At 46.5% G+C, this 13,733-nt stretch overlaps 2 protein-coding genes across 2 annotated transcripts; both read left to right on the forward strand.

Annotated features, from left to right (window-relative positions):
• Nucleotides 1–231: 231 nt before the first annotated feature.
• LOC147571482 (uncharacterized) lies at nucleotides 232–8,193 on the forward strand. Its single transcript, XM_086696343.1, has 4 exons — nucleotides 232–1,212; nucleotides 3,319–3,404; nucleotides 4,750–6,791; nucleotides 7,355–8,193. Exons 3-4 carry the CDS (start codon nucleotides 5,192–5,194, stop codon nucleotides 8,176–8,178), a joined length of 2,424 nt encoding a protein of 807 aa, XP_086552469.1. The 5' UTR covers nucleotides 232–1,212; nucleotides 3,319–3,404; nucleotides 4,750–5,191; the 3' UTR covers nucleotides 8,179–8,193.
• A 47-nt stretch (nucleotides 8,194–8,240) lies between these two features.
• Nucleotides 8,241–10,806, forward strand: LOC147571483 (leucine-rich repeat-containing protein 37A2-like). Its single transcript, XM_086696342.1, has 3 exons — nucleotides 8,241–9,547; nucleotides 10,071–10,435; nucleotides 10,663–10,806. The coding sequence occupies exons 1-2, from the start codon at nucleotides 8,595–8,597 to the stop codon at nucleotides 10,081–10,083; spliced, it is 966 nt and encodes a 321-aa protein (XP_086552468.1). The 5' UTR covers nucleotides 8,241–8,594; the 3' UTR covers nucleotides 10,084–10,435; nucleotides 10,663–10,806.
• The last annotated feature ends 2,927 nt before the right edge of the window (nucleotides 10,807–13,733 follow it).

Genomic DNA, 13,733 nt, shown 5'->3' on the forward strand with positions numbered 1-13,733 from the left:
AGGATCTTTCTGACCTTGAAGAAAGGGCAAATGAAGATACTGTGCCACCACTTCAGAAGCAGAGCCTGAAATTCTTCTGTGCTTTAGAGGTGGTGTTGCCATCCTATGAGTGCCGGAGTCCCGGAGCTGGCATGGCCGAGGAGCCTTTGGATAACCTGGAGGAAGGCCCGTTTACGGTGGGGGTGGGGGTGGAGGGGAGGCAGAATCCCTCTTTCTCTCTAAAAACTCATCTTTTCAGATTCATCATCCAGCCCTCCCCCTTGCTAAGCTCCTAAAGCCCTAGGCAGAGTTTTTCTGGCCTACGGTACAGGCTTTTATCTCAGGCAATACCTGAAAGAACCTTTAACTTTAAAATTCTAAAGCTGACTTTCTGCCAAGAAGTTTAGGAGGAGGGAAGTAATGTTTTTCCCATTTTTGGTTAAGAATTCGCCTTGTGCTAAAATAGTCCTTCAAATACATATCTCTTGCAGCCTGCAGTGATCCCAGCAAAGTGATCATCTAAAGACTTAAATAAACTCTTGTGTGAATGTTGAGTCCTTTGCCTCCTATCAAAGGGCTGGAGTGTAAAGAGTCAAATACAGATGCCTAGAAAAGGTATTCCCATTGGTACTGTGTTTTCTCCCAGTGCCTACAGCACTTAGGCTTAGGGTTTTCCGGGAGGGGCAGGGCTGTTAGCAAGGCTAAGGGAGTAAGGCTCCCTTGGGTGATGCCCAGGAAGAGACCAGGCGGTCATGTGCACTACCACCGAACCTTTCTCCCCATGTGACTCCAGCCCTTGATGCACAGGAGAGTAGGGTCTGCAGTAGGGTCTGAAACTAGAGTTTCCGCCTGTCCATTTGAAATCTACGAGCGATGTGAGATCTGTGCCACTTTCTTGGCTTGAGTCTCCCTTTTGGTACTTCCAAAACTTCTGGAGTAGATCAGGGCAGTCAAAATGTGCCCTGCCAGGATATACCTACAGCAGAGTCATTCAGCCTTGTGTTGTGCCTGCCCTTACTTGCTAAGATAATGAACGACGAATCATGGATGTATTTTCACCTTTACACATATAACCCCCAAATCAGTTATCATTCAGATAGGCATGTTAAATCCATTTGTTTTGGTTGGATGCAGGGCCATTATCATTTCTTATGAAAAGGCGGACAGTCCAGAAGCTTGCTATTCAGAAGGCTGTGTCAGATGCATTCCAGAAACTGTTGATTGTGATTTTAGGTAAGACTTACTTGATTGTCCTTGCAGTATATCAGTTTCAACGAGCAAATAAACTCATTTTGAAAAGTTAATTGGATGAAAACACTTCATATTCTTTTATTCACCAAATGCTTTCAAAGCAGTAGTCTCAAACTTGTTCTTTGTGGCATTTGTGAGAAAAATGACCACAAATATTTTTGTCCCCAGTATATAGATATACAGTGATTTACCTCTGTCCACACAGAAAGTGTTTGACCCAGTCTTCTTTCTTGATTGTTTGCTCATAACACAGAATGCTATTGTGAGTATAAGCTTTGGGGGCACGTGTGTGGCTCAATCAGTTAAGCGTCCAATTGTTGATTTCAGCTCAGGTCGTGATCTCACGATTTGTGAGATTGAGCCCCATGTTGGGCTCTGTGCTGACAGCGTGGAGCTTGCTTGGGATTCTTTCCCTACCTCTCTCTCTGCCTCTCCCTGACTCTCACATGCCATGTGCTCTCTCTCTCAAAACAAAAAAAAACAAAAAAAACAAAACAAAAAAAAAACCTTTGAAGCTATGGACGTCTGGTGTTGAATCTTAGCTCTGTCTCCTAGATTTCTTATGCAATTTTAGGTTTTATAGTCAGATTTGAAGTATTTAATCTCTCTACGCTGCAATTTCTCTATCTGCCAAGTAAAGGTAGTAATTCAACTTACCTCATGGGGGATGAATTGTAAGAGCAAATGAGATGATGGAAAAGTTTAAAACTATCCCTGAAACATGGTAAGCAGAGAAAATATGTTAACTTGTTATCATCGTCTTCCTGTTGGAGAATTTATTAGATTATGTTTTTGGAATCCATTCAGCTTCAGTTTTTGTTTTTGGCACTGACCTATTGGGTGAATATGATTCTTATATTAGGGTCAGCTATATTTTTGTGAACCTTGAAAGTGGTCAGGCTATTGAATAGCATCGATTGTGTTCTCTATTGCGTTCTACAATGGTGTGAATGTTACAGGCTGTGCTCCAAGGGAACTTTATAATTAGTAATGAGTCCCCAGACAATCGCCCCCCCCCCCCACCCCGCCCTCGCCGCTTCACAGTCTTGCAGGCTTAGAGACTAAGAAAGCCTAGCTAAGTTTCAGAGGCCTTATTTGCCCATAAGAGTTGACCCTGGATTGGTCTCAGGCTTCCAGCCTGGACAGCTCTTGCAGTGAAAGTTGACTTCCCTGGTCATCAGGTAGAATCTCCATTAGCTGTCAATTCTGAGTAACAACCTTTAAGAACCAAACTAAACCTTTGGGTTGCTGACCTCTCCCTAACATGCTCTGGTATCCCTTGTACACGATCAAAATGTTGTAGCTGTACTTTGCCTTAAGGGGAATTGTATTGTCTATAAGGGACATGGGCCAGTTTCTGCCAATAAACTGTCCAAGCGCATTCTCTCCCTCCCCCTCCCCCTCCCCCTCCCCCTCTCTCCAAAGCATTGTTCATTGTATCTGGTGGGATTTTGTTTCCGGGGAGTAGACACTGGCCTTGTTTCTAATATGAAGTATCAGCTATAGTCCATGGTCTCTATTCCAGAACTCACACTGACCTCTACCTAATGCCTTACTGTCTAGTCATCTGATTTTGAACATTGTTGTTTCCATAGTTTTAACTTCCTGTGTCATTATTCCTTAGTTCCTATCTCTTAAGATGATAGCGTTTTTGAACCACACAGTCGTTAACTTCATATGTATTTTTTCACACATAGGTATGATTAAAAACTGAAGTGTGAGATGAGAAAACTTCTAGGAAAATGCTTTTATTTTCTGCTTTTATAAATAAAAAGAATGTCTAGTTATTGGGTGCTATCATTGGATACAGCTAGTTTTAGAACAAGGAAAATTCTGAATTGATCTTGTTAACTTTATTGATTTTTTAAATGTTTATTTTTGAGAGAGTAAGCAGGGGAGAGGCAGAGAGAGGGGGACAGAGGATCTGAAGTGTGCTCTGGTGCTTACAGCAGAGACCCCGGTATGGGGCTTGAACTCATGAAGCATGGGATCATGACCTAAGCTGAAGTCAGACGCTTAACTGACTGAGCCATCCAGGCGCCCTCTTTTTTTTTTTTTTTTTTCCAATCCTTATTCACTTTATTTCAGAAAGTGGTAAAATAGCTGTGGAATACAGACCCTGTGAAGAGATCACAGATGCCAGTACTGAAGACGAGCTACAGGATTTAATTCAAGTATGTGGAGATTAAAGTTCAGGGGTGACATAGCCACTGTAGCCATAATGTAAAGCAACCAGCAGAATTTGGAAGACTTTGGCATTAGCTCTATCATCCTTTGGGAAATGTGAAACTCAGAAACTGCTTTTGACTGCAGGGGATTTCTGGGGCTTTTCCTCAAGTCCTGACCCTTGGCTCTGACCCCTTATTTGAAGTTTGGAGAGCAAATTTCATCAGAGCACTCCCACAGTTGTGGACATAGGAGAGGACACAAGCCTTTTAGAGCTCCCCTCAAACAGAATCTCAAGGATTTGGGAACAGAGTAACTATGGCCTTAAATGTGATTATACTACAGCGTTTGAAACCATTATGCCATTCAAATAGGATGTGTCACCCAGATGTAGGCATCTCATATATATCTTGCATGAATATCTTGCTGAAGAACTTTTCTGTAAATCACTCACATGGATGCCCTGAATTAGGGATTAAGTTGCCAAAATAATTTCTAAAAGAAAATACTAATGTGCCACATACAGAATGTTAAAAAAAAAAAAAAAAAAAAAAAAAGCAAAAATGTGTTTCATGTCATTGAGAGCTTAATTTGGGGCTAGATTTGTGAATTTTTTTTTTTTTAGATTTTTTTTTTAATGTTTATTTATTTTTGAGAGTGAGAAAGAGCGTGAGCTGGGGAGGGGCAGAGAGAGAGGGAGACGCAGAATCTGAAGCAGGCTCCAGGCTCGGAGCTGTCAGCACAGAGCCCGATGCGGGGCTCCAACCCATGAACCACGAGATTATGACCCTCTCTGCCACTCCTCCACTCGCACTCTATGTCTCTGTCTCTTGCTCTCTCCAAAATAAACATTTAAAAAAATTTTTTTAAAACAACAATAAGCATTTATTCCTCAAAAAACATCTTTTTTAATGTTTATTTTGAAGAGAGAACAAGAGAGAGAGAGTACAAGCAGGGGAGGGGCAGAGAGGGAGACATAGGATCTGAAGCAGGCTCCAGGCTCTGAGCTGTCAGCACAGAGCCCAATGCGGGGCCGAAGCCATGAATGGTGAGACCATGACCTGAGCCAAAGTCAGACGCTCAACCAACTGAGCCACCCAGGCGCCCCATTCCTCCAAAGGGACGGGGGGAGTGGTGGCCTTTGCAGGGTGGAGGGAGGCCTGGGCCCCAAGTGATTCTGGGAAAAGGGCCCGCTCTGGTGGTGCAGAGCCCATCTCCAGGGAGCTAATAAAGGTGGCGTAAATAAAGATATCAATAAATAAAGGGTGGGACGTAGGCGGGGGAGGGGCGCGCACTTGCTAACAGTGCATGCGCGCATCAGGGGGCTGCCATAATGGTTTGGCTCCCGCTCAGTTCCCAGCGCCAGTACCCCACTCGCCTGGGTCGCTGCGCCCCGGAGCCTCCGCAAGTCATGTCCCGGCTGCGCCTGTTGGCCCCACTGCTTGTCCTTATGTGGCAACCGTTGTGGCTGCTGGTCCAGGCAGCTCAGCCTCCAGAGTGGGCCCTGGACCCTGCCCAGCTGACCTCCGACCCCCTGGAGGCGGCTGAGCCCTGGTCGTCGCGCTCCTCTGATCCCCCACCCGAATCGCCCCAGGCACTTACACCCCAGCTGGGCTGGGGGGCTTTAATTACCTGGGGTCCTCTGCTCCAGCCCAGATGTTGGCCCCACCTAAGGATTTGAAGGAGACTTTGGTTCCATTCGTGAACACACATTCCGTTGGAGGACTACCCCCATTCAGATGAGGATCTGAATGACCAGCTAACCCAGCATCAAAGGCTCCCAGAGGTGGTTCCAATGCCAGGTTGGGATTATTTAATGTTTCCCAGGGTTACAGGTAAGCCTTTAGATGTGGAACTTACCACAACTCCAGGGCCTGAGAAAGGTGTTGCACCTTCTATAGCCCAGCAAGAGGCCCCACCTCAGCCTCTTGAACATACTGAGGAAGCAGAACTTTCTCTAACCCAGCAAGAGACCTCGGGTAAGCCTCCAGAGGAGGTTGAGCCTTCAAGTGAGCGGGAGACCCCAGGTCAGCATTCCGAGCCTCCTGGGGTGATTGATCCTTCTCTAAGGCAGCAGGAGACCCCAGCTCAGCCTTCAGTGCCTCGTGAGGAAGCTAAGCCTTCTCTAAGCAAACAGGAACCCCCAGCTCAGCTTCCAGACCCTTTTGGAGAAGCTGAACTTTCTCCAACCCAGGAGGAGGTCTCAGCTCAGCTTGCAGAGCTCCTTAATGAGGCAGAATCTTCAACCCAGCAGGAGACTCCAGCTCAGTCTCCAGGGGAGATAGAATCTTCTGCAACCCTGCAAGAGCAACCAGCTCAGCCTCCAGAGCGGCCTTCCAGGGAGGTGGAACCTTCTCCAACCCAGCAGGAGCACCCAGCTCAACCTCTATGGCATCATAAGATGACAGTTTCACCTCCAGGTCACTACCGTGATCAACATTTAAACCTGCCCAATGTCAGTTTGAAACCTCCAGATGTGCAGCTTACCATGACTGCAGAACCCACTACAGAGGTGGGACCTTCTCCAGTTCAGCACGAGACTAGAGCTCAGCCCTCAGTGCCTCTTAATGTGGAACCTTTTGAAACCCAGCATGAAGCCCCAACTCTGCCTCCACAGTCCCCTGAGGTTGAATCTTTGCCAGTTCAACAGGAGACTCCAACGCAATCTCCAGAATCTACCACACAGGAGAAACTTCCAACACAGCAGGAGACCCCAGTTCAGTATCCAGAATATCCTGGCGAAGTTGAACCTTCTCCAACCCAGCAGGAGGTCCCACATCAGCATCCAGCGCCCCCTGAAAATGTTGAATCTTCTCCAGTCCAGCACGAAGTCTCAACTCCACCCGAAGATTTTCCTGAGGAAATTGAACTTTCTCCAAGCCAGCAGGAGAGCTCAGCTCTGCCTCAAGTGCCTGTTGCAAGTAGAGAACCTTCTCCAATCCAGCAAGAGGTCCCAGCTCAGCAACCAAAGCCCAATGAGGGGGTCGAGTCTTTTCCAGTTCAGTATGAGCATCCAGCTCAGCCTCCAGGGTCCTCTACAGATGTTGTAGCTCAGTCTCCAGTACAGCATGAGGTGACATTCTCACCTCCAGGTCCAGGTGAAGCTCAGCATCCAGTGTTGCCTAATATCACAGTTAAACCTGTGGATCTGAGGATTTTCATAAGTCCCCAGGCAACTAAGGAGGTTGAACATCTTCCAGTGCAGCAGGATGTCCCTGCTCAATCTCCTATTCCCCCTGAGCAAGTTGAATTTTCTCCAGCTCAGTCCAAGCGTCTTTCCCAGTCTCCAGAGTCCCCTGAAGATGAGTCTTCTCCAGGCCAACAAGAGGTCCTAGCTCAGACTCCAGACCCCCGTAAGGCTGTGGAACCTGATTCAGGCCAACAGGAGGCCCCAGCTCAGTCTGTAGTCCCCCAGCTGGCCCCAGCTGTATCTCCTGAGCCCCCTAAGGAGGTAGAACCTTCTCCCACACCACAGGAGGCCCCAGCTCAGCTTTCAGAGCCTCCTGATAGGTAGAACCATCTCCAGTTCAGCAGGAAGTCCCAGCTCAGCCTTCAGAGCCCCCTAATGAGGCAGAATCTTCTCCAACCCCGCAGGAGGCCCTGGTTCAGTCTCCTGTCCCCCAGCAGGCCCCAGCTGTATCTCCTGAGCCCCCTAAGGAGGTAGAACCTTCTCCCACACTGCAGGAGGCCCCAGCTCAGCCTTCAGAGCCCCCTAATGAGGCAGAGTCTCCAACCCAGCAGGTGGCCCCAGCTCAGTTTCCAGTCCTCCAGGAGTCCCCAGCTATATCCCCTGAGCCCCCTAAGGAGGTGGAACCTTCTCCCACACCTCAGGAGGCCCCAGTTCAGCCTTCAGAGCCCGGTAATGAGGCAGAAACTTTTCCAACTCAGCAGGAAGCCCCAGTTGTATCCCCTGAGCCCCCTAAGGAGGTAGAACCTTCCACACAGCAGGAGGCCCCACCTCAGCCTTCAGAGCCTCCTGAGAAGGTGGAACCATCTCCAGTCCAGCAGGAAACCCTATCTCTACCTCTCGAGCCACTTAAGGAGATAGAACCTTCTCTAACACAACAGGAGGTACAAGCTCAGCCTTCAGAGGCCCCTGAGAAGGTAGAACCATCTCCAATTCTTCAGCAGTCTCCAACTCAACCTCCGGAGCCCTCTAAGGAGGCAGAAACTCCTCCAGCCCAGCAGGAGGCCCCCGTTCAGCCTCCAGAGCCACCCGAGGAGGTTGTAGCACAACCTCCAGTCCGTAATGAGGTGACAGTTCCACCTCTAGGACAAGAGCAAGCTCAGCATCCAAACTTGCCCAATGTTACTATTCAGCCTGCTGACCTGGAGCTTACTGCAACTCCAGAACCTACTGTGGAGGCTGAGCATTCTACAATCATGCAGCAGACTATAGCTCCTCCAGAGGACACTGCGGTGACACCTCCACATCCAGAGCAGGTCCAGGCTCAGCATCCAAATTTGACTGAAGCCAGAGTTCAGCCTTTAGACCCAGAACTGACCATAACTCCAGAACCCACTACAGAGGTTGAAACTTCAACCACGCAAGAGATCCCAGGTCACCCTTCAGGGCCACCTAAGGAGGTTGTGGTTCAGCCTCCACTGTTTCGGGAGGTGACAGTTCCAACTCCAGGTCTGCAAGCTCGTCATCCATTGTCACCTAATGTAACAGTTCAGCCTTTGGACCTAGAGCTTACCATAACTCCAGAACCCACTATGGAGGTTAAAGCTTCTACAGCCCTGAAGAAAACTACAGCTCCTCCAAAGGACCTTGAGTAACATTTGCACATCTAGAGCAGGTTCAGGTTCAGCCTTCAACCTTGAATAAGGCCAAAACTCAACAGACCCCAGACCAGCCTCCAGAGCCGCCTAAGGAACTTGTAGCTCAACCTCCAGTATATCAAGAGGCAGCAGTTCCAACACCAGATCAGGATCAAGCTCAGCGTCTGTGGTTGCCGAATGTAACAGTTCAGCCTTTGGACTTGGTGCTTACCGTAACTACAGAACCCACTACGGATGTTAAACATCCCTCAGCCCTGCAGCAGACTACCGCTCCTCCAGAGGACCTTGAGGTGACATTTCCACATTCAGAGCACATTCAGCATCCAACCTTAACTAAAGTCACAGTTAAACCTTTGGACCCAGGGCTTCCCATAACTCCAGAATCCACTACGGAGACTGAACCTTCTCTAACCATGCAAGAGACCCCAACCCAGCCTCCAGAGCCACCTAAGGAGGTTGTTCCGTATCCATCCCAACAGGAAGTGACAGTTCCTACTCCAAGTAAGGATCAAGGTCAGCAACCAACATTGCCCAGTGTCACAGCTCATCATGTGGACTTGGGGCTTACCATAACTCCAGAACCTACTACAGAGGCTGAACATTCTACACCCATGAAGGAGACTACAGCTCCTCCTCCAAAGGACCGTGAGGTGACACTAGCACATCCAGAGCAGGTTCAGAGTCAGCATCCAAACCTGACTGAAGTCACAGTTCCACCTATGGACCTGGAACTTACTGTAACTGCAGGATCCAGTGTGGAGACTGAACCTTCTCCAACCATGCGAGACACCCCAACTCAGCCTCCAGAGCCACCTAAGGAGGTTGTAGTTCAATATCCATTCGAGCAGGAAGTGACAGTTCCAACTCCAAGTAAGGATCAAGGTCAGCATCCAGCATCACCCATCATCCCATTTCGTCATGTGGAGCTTACTATAACTCCAGAACCTATTACAGAGGCTGAACATTTGACAACCCTGAAGAAGACTACAGCTCCTCCCCCAAAGGACCTTGAGGTGACACTTGCACATCCAGAACAGGTTCAGAGTCAACATCGAAACCTGACTGAAGTCACGGTTCCACCTATGGACCTAGAAATTCCTGTAAGTCAGCAACCAGAGTCATTTGAGACAGGTTTTCCTCCAACAACTCAACATTCTGTGGTGCATTTTGTAAACTATACCTCAGAAAAGGCATACACAACTTTAACTTGGCAACCAGAACAGAATGCCGCCACAGACCTCAAAATATGTGAGCGCTGTACCTGCAAAGATGAGACACTGTCGTGTGTTGGTCTCAGCCTACAGCAGAGGCTCCGCAGAGTGCCCGAGCCGGAGCCCGACACCTACAACGGCACCTTCACCATCTTGTAAGAATCGCCTTTACTTGTTCGTTCTCTGCCTCCTGCTTGACATGGCCGTCTCTTCCTCAATGTCGTCCTGGGCCTTCCTCATCTCCCCAACCACGTTGACTGACTTTCTGTTTTTACCTTTTCTTTGTCAACTATCCCTTATCTTCATTTTCCTTTTTACTACTGTTCGCCCTTCTCCAATCTTTTACTTGTAATTGTCCTTATTCTTTTTCCTTATCCAATTTTTAGCCCCATTATTTCATTCCTTAACCTCTACTCTCCCATTTTTGCTCCATCCTCTATAATAGGATACAACAGAGTAGTGAAGAGTAGAGATTCTGGAACTAGATTGCCTGCGTTTGGGCCGAGGTCTGTCATCTATTAGCTTTGTGACTCAGTTTCCTTTTCTGTGAAATGGAAATTATGATAGCTACCATCTCATGGGATTATTGTGAGATCTAGATGAGGTAATACATATGAAGCACTTGGATCAGTGCCTGGCAAAATATGAGTGTTAGCTGTTATTATTTTGATTCCCCAGACCTCATCTTTGACCCCCGGCCTTCCACATACAGTACTCGGTTTGGGCCCAACCCAAGAGTAAGTACGATGGGCGCCACACTAGGATGAAATCGTCTTCAGAACATGAAATGACAGGTGGGAAGAAAGGAAATGGTCATAAAAAGGGAGGTGGCATGTAATTAAGTACTAAAAGAGGTACCATGGGTGTTGGAATTCAGCAGACTCTGTACTCAGTGGAGTATGGAGGTCAGGGAGAGCTGCATGGATAAGCTAACACTTTAGCTGAGACTTAAAGAGTGGCTCTGATGTGTTAAATAGAGAAAAAAATGGGTATAAGTCTAGGCAAAGGCATGGCTGCAGGAATGATCAGGAATTAAGAATTAGGTTAGGGGTGCCTGGGTGGCTCAGTCGGTTGAGCGTCCGACTTCAGCCCAGGTCACGATCTCACAGTTCGTGAGTTCGAGCCCCACGTCAGGCTCTGGGCTGACGGCTCAGAGCCTGGAGCCTGCTTCCGATTCTGTGTCTCCCTCTCTCTCTGCCCCTCCCCCATTCATGCTCTGTCTCTCTCTGTCTCAAAAATAAATAAACATTAAAAAAAAAAAAAGAATTAGGTTAAGCAGTTAAAGATCCAATTACGAGAAACCTTGACTATCAGCTAGAGAGGTTTGAACGTTACATTCTGAGTTACAGAGGGCCATTGAAAGTTTTCAAGCATGAGATACAGACCATTGAAACGAGGATTATTTTCAGTTCCCCATATAGGGCGATCTGGAGAGGAGAGCTTGATCCAGCGAGACCAGATAGAATGTTCTAACAAAACCTAGGGGTAAAGTAACAAGGGGCCGAATCAGAGTTGCTGAAAAGAGTAGAAAGAAAAGCCTTGAGAGCACTGCAAAGGAGGAAGTGACAAGATAGACTAACTGATGACAGTCGCGGGTGGGGTGTGCACGGGAAAGAGAAAACTCAGATATTACTCTGAAACTTCTGTCCCAGAAAAGGAGAATGATGGAAGTTGAGGCATCTTTTACCAGGGAACATAGGAGCAACCAGAAGGCTTCAGGTTGACTGGAAATGTCCACCAGGCACAGGGGCAGATGGGTATCTGTTTTGAATTTATTCCTGACTCCCCTGAAAAAAATGTGTATATAAACTGACCAGGTAAGCTGTTGTTGAGGGAAGAGGACAAAACTACAGGTAAAGGTTCAAAGTCATACGCAGGGTTAGCGGTTGAAACTGAACCTCAGGCATTTAATAGCTTCTTTTAAACATGTGTAATTCATGGATACATGAGTTATCATGGATACTTTTTTTTGTTTTTAATGTCACAGGTATAGAGGATAAAACGTGAAAATCCCACCCCACCCTCCCTACCACTCATAAGATAACTCCTGTCACCTTTTTGATGTGTGTCCTTCCTTCCCATCTCTTTCCTTTGCATTTTTTCCTAATTTCCTAATGAGGGGATACTTTTTAATTCCTTGCCCAGTGATTTGTTGCTTTTCCCTATGCAATATGTCTAAGAAATCTTTCCATGTTAGTTATTCTAATTTCTAATTTCCCTTATCCTTCTAACACCTAGAGAGGTTTCAGTAGAGGGCTTCTTTACATTTGTTTGCTGATAATGGTAAATTTTTTACCATTTTTTTCGTTGGATTATTATTTTCTCATTGATTTGTGGAAGGAACCATTTTAGGCACATAAGTGATTTGGGGGAAAATAATACTTACCTCCAGAGTAATGAACAGGCGTTATCTACCCAAGGAATGGAACAAATAGGACGTTCAGGTTCTAAGGAGCTGCCTTGTTTGTGCCAGTGGCCCCACGCTAGCTCTTTATTAATTGCACCACCTGGGATGCTGATAGCTGTGGAAAGTAGAAAGTTGGCATTTACTGCATTTGAATATTCCCCACAAGGTTGCCAGTGATTCTCTTATTTATTCCGTTCATTCCTTTCCTACCTGTTCAAGGATCTGAACTGTGTTTCTTCACAGAAATTTCCAATACATTGATGAAAATGTATGGAAGGGATACCGTTGGGCTGAGAAACTGTGAGTATATTCTCTCCAAATATGAATACAAAAAAAAAAAACAAAAAAAAAACAAAAACTAACTGCATTCTAAGGTCCTTCTTGGTCCAGAACTTTGAAGTCAGTAGCTCTGAGGAAAGGTGTTTCCCCTTCCATATCCCAACTCAACCTCTACCGATTGCAATTCTGTGTTAATTTTTTTTTAACGTTTATTTATTTTTGAAACAGAGAGAGACAGAGCATGAACGGGGGAGGGTCAGAGAGAGGGAGACACAGAATCTGAAACAGGCTCCAGGCTCTGAGCTGTCGGCACAGAGCCCGACGCAGGGCTCGAACTCACGGACCGCGAGATCATGACCTGAGCTGAAGTCGGCCGCTTAACCGACTGAGCCACCCAGGCGCCCCTCAAGTTTTCTAATTTATTCAACGACCATTTCTGCTGCTCATAGACTGAGTTTTTTACTAATGATAATACTTTTCATTCATATAATCTTGAGTTGGTTCTTTTTATTAGATGTACTGTTTACCTCTATCTGAGGATATATTAATGATGCTATTCTAAATTTTTTATAGTGTTTATTTTTGAGAGAGAGAGAGAGAGAGAGTGAGAGACAGAGTGCAAGTTGGGGAGGGGCAGAGAGAGAGGGAGATACAGAATCTGAAGCAGGCTCCAGGCTCTGAGCTTCAGCACAGAGCCCAGTGCAGGGCTTGAACCCATGGACTGCAACCTGAGCCGAAGTCGGATGCTTAACCGACTGAGCCACGCAGGTGCCCCATTAATGTTGGTATTCTCAAATCCTTTTGTGTTTTCTCTGTTAACTGTGTCATTGACTATAAGCTGTTATATTTGTTTTTTATTTTCTGTCCTGAATGGAATTGGCTTTCTCACTCCACATGGTCATTCCTGAGTGCAATTTATCTTTGTAGTTGAGATTTGACTTGCTTCTGTTTTCTGGTCCTAAGGAAGAGGTGAAATGAACCACGGGGCTTGTTATTGGTGACAGGTCCCCCTGAGAGTTAAAGAAGAGGTGGGAGGTGACTTCTAATGGCTAGTCAGAGTGTAGACCCTTCCTCCAGGGTTCTGGGACCCTGCCCCCTTCTAACACCAATGGCTCCTGCCTGGAAGAAAACACCCTTTGCTGCCAGATCCCAGGAGGAAGGATGTGGGGTTGATGTGCTGTCCTTGGTCCTACTGCAGTATCCCAGCTAATCACCCTGTAGGTGGCTCCAAGGCATTTCTGGTGGGGAGTGTTTGTAGAGCTACTCCCTTGGCTTTGAGCTAAGGTTGTGGATTTTCTAATTGTATCTTTTCTAATCATTCTTAGGGACTTTGGTGGAGTTTGGAGTTTGGTAGAGACCTGGCATGTTTCAATCTGCCAGCTTGAAATAGCACAACCTCTTAGGAAGGCAATTTTGTACCCCTGTTAAATCCTGGAGAAACTTAGGCAAATGTGTACTAGGATATAAACAGAAAAATGTTCAAAGCAGCACTGTTTATAATAACTAAAAATTAGAAAAATCTAGTATCCACCAACAGTAGAAAGAACAAATAGCGTTACACGGGTATTTACTCTATACATATTAAACTGAGCATTTATGTTATGTGCATTTTATGCACATTTTTAGTTCTCACAGATACTTTTTGGTTGGGGAAA

The sequence above is a fragment of the Puma concolor genome, unplaced genomic scaffold (genome assembly GCF_028749965.1).
Source record: "Puma concolor isolate L17-30 unplaced genomic scaffold, mPumCon1.1.hap2 unalloc_scaffold_26, whole genome shotgun sequence".
In the NCBI taxonomy this organism is placed as follows: Eukaryota; Metazoa; Chordata; class Mammalia; order Carnivora; family Felidae; genus Puma; species Puma concolor.

What these genes read in the sequence shown, in the direction of transcription:
- LOC147571483 (XM_086696342.1), top strand. Translation starts at nt 8,595, where the DNA reads ATGCAAGAGACCCCAACCCAGCCTCCAGAGCCACCTAAGGAGGTTGTT.
- LOC147571482 (XM_086696343.1), top strand. Translation starts at nt 5,192, where the DNA reads ATGCCAGGTTGGGATTATTTAATGTTTCCCAGGGTTACAGGTAAGCCT. An exon ending in AGGCCAACAGGAGGCCCCAG is followed by an intron (nt 6,792 to 7,354) that starts CTCAGTCTGTAG and finishes AGGAGGCCCCAC; the next exon opens with CTCAGCCTTCAGAGCCTCCT.